Source organism: Propithecus coquereli, unplaced genomic scaffold (genome assembly GCF_000956105.1).
Source record: "Propithecus coquereli isolate 6110/MARCELLA unplaced genomic scaffold, Pcoq_1.0 Scaffold140, whole genome shotgun sequence".
NCBI lineage: Eukaryota > Metazoa > Chordata > Mammalia > Primates > Indriidae > Propithecus > Propithecus coquereli.
This window is the reverse complement of record NW_012138303.1, coordinates 4,662,006-4,668,167: the sequence shown is the minus strand read 5'-3', so window position 1 is coordinate 4,668,167 and position 6,162 is coordinate 4,662,006. Positions and strand designations below refer to the sequence as shown.

General features: G+C 42.7%; 1 protein-coding gene across 2 annotated transcripts in view; it reads left to right on the top strand.

Moving 5' to 3' along the window:
* Positions 1-6,162, top strand: part of PCP4L1 (Purkinje cell protein 4 like 1) — a 21,634-nt gene that overhangs the window by 10,773 nt on the left and 4,699 nt on the right. The window contains exon 1 of one of the 2 annotated variants that reach the window (XM_012639567.1): positions 3,277-3,329. The exons of the other annotated variant lie outside the window; for it this stretch is intronic. Coding sequence (XP_012495021.1) covers positions 3,297-3,329 — 33 coding nt within the window. The 5' untranslated portion in view covers positions 3,277-3,296. Of the gene's footprint in view, positions 1-3,276; positions 3,330-6,162 lie in introns of those variants that run through there. 2 annotated transcript variants of the gene reach the window in all.

Below are 6,162 nucleotides of genomic sequence, written 5' to 3'. Positions count from 1 at the left end.
CTCAAGCAATTTTCTGCCTCGGTCTCCCAAAGTGCTGGGATTACAGGTGTGAGCCACCACATCCAGTCTCCCTAAACTTTTTTTTAATCCCCTAAATGTTCTCCAGGACTCCCTAACCTTTTAATATTTGTGTTCCTCAAGGCTTGGTCCTAGACCTGCTGCTTTTCGCTCTAATGGTAGTTGGAAAAGAAATTCAGATTGAGGAAGGTTTTTCTTTTTTTTTTTGAGAGAGAGAGTCCTTATATATAAGAGAGTAAAGGGAACTGATGGCCAAGATTCCTAAGAAGGAGAAAGGGGATGGGATCTAGAGCTCCAATGGAAGGACAAGACATCATCTGAATGCTGACAAATGCCCTGGGAGGAGGTGACAGGGCAAGGGAGTTTGCTTCCCTTGCTGGAAGTGGGAGGAAATAAAAAAGGTAGCTACTTTTGGGGAAAGTATTAGGGAAAGGGAGGGTGTTGCTGTGTCATGTCCCTCTCTGCAATCTCAAAGCCTAAAGAAAAAAGGACCCCTAAGCCAGCAGGCCTCTCCTTTTCTTCCTTCCCTGTGGGAAGGAAGAGTCCACAACTTGGAGCTGCAGAGGAAACAAAGAGCACTCCTGGGAATTGGCAGCACCACCTAGATGATGGAATGGAACATTGGTGCACATCCGGCCCAGAGGTGAGCAGAAAAGGAATACAGGAAGGTAGGCAAGGAAAGAAACTAGGGCCCTCTAGGGAAAGGCAAGAGTTGATGGGCCTCACAGTTGCTAATTAGTGTTTGGTACGTATTGAGAAGTGAGAAATATTCAGTCCTGTGTGGGCGGTAAGGCTGAACTGAACCAAGCCCCAAGCTCATTAGAAACTTGGAGTAACAGGCTTGAATGTGAATGAGGGAGTCATTTGAAATTGAAGCCGCTGGGATGATTCTGCACATGGAATTCTCAGACACTGAAGAGCTAGAATCTGGCCCTCTGAGTAAAGAACACACATAGAGACTACGGCTGTCCTCCAGGGGTCAGCCTGGTGTGTGTCAGGATGTCAACCAAGCAAACATTAAGATGAAAGCGAGAATCGGGGTGGTTAGACCAATTAGCAGAGCAGGAATCTGAGTGGTAGGCATGGTCTGGGATTCGGTCCTCAAATAACATGTAAAATTGCCCTATAATGGGAGGACAGGGCCCTTCCCCATGTTCCCAGTGGAGCGTACATGAAGAAAATGCTGGGGACTGTGGATTGGAAGGCTAGGTCTTGGATCCAGCTGCCTAACTGCAGGAATGGAAGGGGATCGTGATCCCTAGGACTTGCCTTCTTACGTGGAGATTGCTCTGCCGTGTGGGAGAACTAGTCCAGTCAAGTTAATCTCACATTGGTCATCATCCTCGAGTGTACGCATACACCTGCACACACATGCCCATGCGTTTGATTGGAGACTGAGAGATAGAATAATAAACGATCAAGAGGGCGGACTCTGGGGCCAGACTGCGTTCAAATCCTGGCTTTGTGACTCCTTAGTTCTATGACCTAGGCAAGATAATTAACCTTTTTTGACCTCAGTTTTCTTCTCCATAAAAATAGAAACAATAATAATAATGGCGTAGGACTGTTATAATAATTCAATGTGTTAGTGTTTATAAAGTGCTAAGAAAAGTAACTGTCATATAGTAAGTATTCTTTCATAAGGTGTGGTAGGTTTTCTTTGGTGGTGGTGGTTTTTTTTTTTTTTTTTTGGAGACGGAGTTTTGTTCTGTTGCCCCAGCTAGAGTGCAGTGGTGTCATCATAGCTCACTGCAGCCTCAAATTCCTGGGCTCAAGCCATCCTCCTGCCTCAGCCTCTCGAGTAGCTGGGACTACAGGCACGTGCTACCAGGCCCGGCTAGTTTTTCTGTTTTTTGTAGAGATGAGATCTCATTCTTGCTCAGGCTGGTCTCAAACTCCTGAGCTCAAGCAATCCTCCTGCCTCGGCCTCCCAGAGTGCCAGGATTACAGGCATGAGATACCACACCCAGCCACATAGTAAGTATTACATATGTGATTATTAATAAAATAATGTGAAGTGACATTCTGAAGTCCTTGATTTCTTCCAGTTCCCCTAGATGGGTCTCATAGGGAGAAAGAGGGATTTACCGAACCATTTCACTGATGTTATTTCTGGTCGGAAAAGCTCAGTATTGAAAGAAGTAGAAGAACTCCTGAGAGGTTTATAATCTATACCTGGCTAGAATTAGGGGCTGCGTGAGAGGCTGAGAAATGCTGACCTGTTATAGCTCTCGTAGGTTAGCCTCACTCCTCTGGAGGTATGAGTTTTTATAAGAGATACTCTTATAGAGCATGTGATTTCTGGTTCACCCAGAGTGGTCCTCCATGCCTCCACAGTTTGCCTGAAGTATGCTTATTCTGATGGCTTGCAGATGGATATGCAAGAGGACCTTCATTCATCTAAAACTGCTGTGTTTCTGGAAGATAAACAGGAGGGTTGAGGCAGAGGCCAGAGACCAGTAAAGGACTGGGTACCATATAGAAGACAAGGGCAGACAACTTGTGACCTCACTGCCCCTATACCCAACCTCAGAAAGTCACAAACAACTAAATCCAGAATTCCAGAGTGTCCAGAGTGGCTATTTTGAGAACTGGCTAGAGAGGATGCAGGAGGGAGGGGCTACAGCACACTACTTTTCAGCAGGAAGTATGAGGGAGATTTCGAGGGGCATTGTGAGTAATAGGGCTTTTCTTCTCCTTACAGCACCCTTTTCTGGTGTCCCTAGTGGAGACCGTTGCTCTTGGATTATGAGCGCTCATAAATTTAACCCAAACGCAGCTGGAAATCCCTGGGGGGCCAGACGTTAGCTGAGCCACTGCTCCATTCCAGGGCCAGTAATCTCAGGAGAGACTCGGGAAGGGGAGCAGTTAGCAGGGCAGAGGGAACGTGGCAGCCTGTGTGGTTCAGTCTCAACCATATTCCTGCTCAGAGGATTCCAACGTCAGCTGATCTGAGAAGGAAAGGAGAGGAAACAGCCACCTGAGGGGAGATATTCAGAATCAAGTTCCAGATTTTCCTTCAAAGGGGAGGGGTTGGGGTAGGAGAAAGGAGTTGATGGATTAGGGAATAGGCTTAGAGTCACAGAGAGGGATAATGGCGGAAGCAAGGATCAGAGTCAGGGATTTGCTGGCACGGAGAAAGTAGGATTTGAAGTCAGAGATCATGCGACTATAGAACTTGCCTCTTAACCCGTGACCCTCTTATCTGGACAGTTGCTGTTATCTAACTGCATATGCTATCCACATCATGCTTTTGCAGTGTGGACAAACCTCTTGTGATGACAGCGTTGCATGGTGGAAGGTGTCACCAGGTAACTATTGGGCTGTTATATTGATCATGTGCAAAAGAAAAAAAAGAAAAATTTTGACCACAGGAGATTATGGGGAGAGGAAGAGTAATGACTGAGCCAGTCTCTCGAGAGTCTCAAGAACAATCCTTCCACTCATGGAGCCTTTCTTTTGGTCAAAGGGGAGCTAATAGGAATTCCATAGGGTTTCAGGAACACTTTTGTGTATATTCTTCTAGATTTTAAAATGGAAATGTGTATATACATAGATAAATGTGTATCTTTTACAAAATTTGGACTATATCAATTTGTAATTTACTTTTAAAGACTTTGCCACGTCAAATACAATACTGCAATACTGCATCAGCATTTTTTATTTTAATAATCATTGTTTTACTTTAAATTATTTTATTCTTATCTCCTCCTAACATTTTATTGGAAAAATTTACCGGAGTTGAAAGAAGAGTTCAATGTATATCCATATGCCTTGCACCTAGATTAGTAATTGTTAATATATTAACATATTTGTGTCAGCATGTGACAATATTTGGTCTTAAGGAGACTTCCTGGTGGTTAGGAGTGTGGAGTCAGTCTGCCTGGGTTCCAAAGCCAGGTGCACTGTTTTCTGTTGTGTGACTTGACCTTGGACAAGATCCTTAACATCTCTCTAAGCCTGTTTCCTCAACTATAAATTGGATGACATCTGCTCAGAGATTTCAGAAGATTAAATGGATTATATGACTAACATATAAGATTATATGTTTGGCATATAATAAATGCTCAATAAATATCATTTGGGTACTTGTCCTATCTTCTCACTTAGCCTGGAAGACAGGACAATATCTTAACCAGTTTCACCTTAAATATATGACCACTAACCTCAAGTGGGCCCTTTGTGTTGTCTGATAATCCTGCTATATCTCACTCCTTCATTATCTCTTATTTTCTTGGACGATTATTTCACTCATTCTTCCTCTTTCTTCAATCCTTCAATACTTCCTGCCCCTTCTTCACTCTCAGATGACAACTGTTCTTCTTATTTCACTGAGAAAATAGAAATGATCAGAAGAAAACTTTTATGCATTCCTACTACATCTGCTATCTTACTTGCATCTGTGCCTTCATCCCTGTATTGCAGATGACTGTCGATATTCCTAGCTGAGGCCAACCCCTCCACTTGTGTGCCGGATCTATTTCCTCTTGCCTATTCAAGACATCACTGTGGCAATTATCCCTTCTCTCTCCTGCATTATCATTTTTTTCTTCTTTACTAAATCGTTCCCATCACCATTCACTAAATCTCCCATCTTACCAAACACCTTCCTGTGACCCCACATTCATCTCCAACTGTCCAATTCCTCTTCTTTCCTTTAAAGAAAAGCTCTTTGGTAGAGCTCTCTGTACTCAAAAATCCATCAATAGATCCAGCTTATTTTGCCATGAAACTGTCTCAAGTCTGTATACTCCCTATCACTTCCATCATTACCTGCCTGGTCCAAGCCCCCATCATCTTGCTTGTACCACAGCAAGCCTTCCTAATTATTTTTCCTGGTTTCTCTCTTGCCTATTCTCTACCCATCAGTCATAGTGATCCTTTAAAAACATGTCAGACCATGTTTCCCTCTGCCCTGAAACCTGTAATACTTTTCCATCAACACAGACAAAAATTCAAAGTCTTTGCACCTCATTTCTTATGCTTCCTCCTTTATTTAGCTCCAGCCACGATGGTTTTTTTTTTTTTTCCTCTTCTTTCAACATACCAGGCACAAATTTGCCTCAGGGATTTTCTACTTCATATTTCATATGCCCAAAAGGATCTTCTCCTAGACATTCACAAGGCTTGTTCCTACATGTCATTAAAACCTCTACTCAAATGTCAATCTTCAGAGAGACCTTCTCAGACTACTCTGTTTTATTTTCTCTTATGGCTTTTGTTACTAACTGATATATTTGTTTAATGAGTGCAGGGACTTTATTTTGCACACTGCTGTACGCTCAATGCCTAGAAGAATACTTGGCATATATCAGGCACTGACATATTTGTTGAATGAAACTTTTGTTTCTTCTATACCTCTTTAGTGTATAGGACAGAGGTGAACACAAGTAAGTGCTTGATTAGTATTTATCAAAATGGGTAGAAACAACATAATTTACAGAACATAAATTGGATTCCATCAGCTTAAAGCAGAGCCCTTATATCTGGCAAAGGTTGATGTGAACAAAGGTTCACATCTTTAAAATGGGGGATAACACTATGTATTCCATTGGGCTGTTCTAAGAATTGGATTAGAAAACATGTGAAAGCATCCAGTTCCTGTATTTTGGTAAATATAAACTACTCAAAATTGTGAAATGAATAAACAGATTCCAAGGGCATCAACTATGGGAATAACTCTGTCTCAGGATGAATTGTACCTTTAGACTGATGAATGTCTAGATGAAGCAGCTTTATCAATATGATTCTGAGGAAGGTGAATTACTGTTATTGTTATTATTATTTTTAGAGACAGGGTCTCACTCTGTCACCCAGGCTGGAGTGCAGTGGTGCGATCATAGCTCACTGCAGCCTCCAACTCCTGGGCTCAAGCAATCCTCCCGCCTCGGTCCTCTGGGTAGCTAGAACCATAGGCACTTGCCACCATGTCTGACTAATTAAAAAAAAATTTTTTTTTTACAGAGACTGGGTCTTGCTCTGTTGGCCAGGCTAATCTTGAACTCCTGGCCTCAAGGGAACCTCCCGCCTCAGCCTTCCAAGTAGCTGGGACTACAGCATGTGGTCTGCGCCAGGCCTTACTATTATGTTTAATCTAACTCTCCATCTGAGCAGGGAAGCTAGAAAAAAAGCATACATATCAGC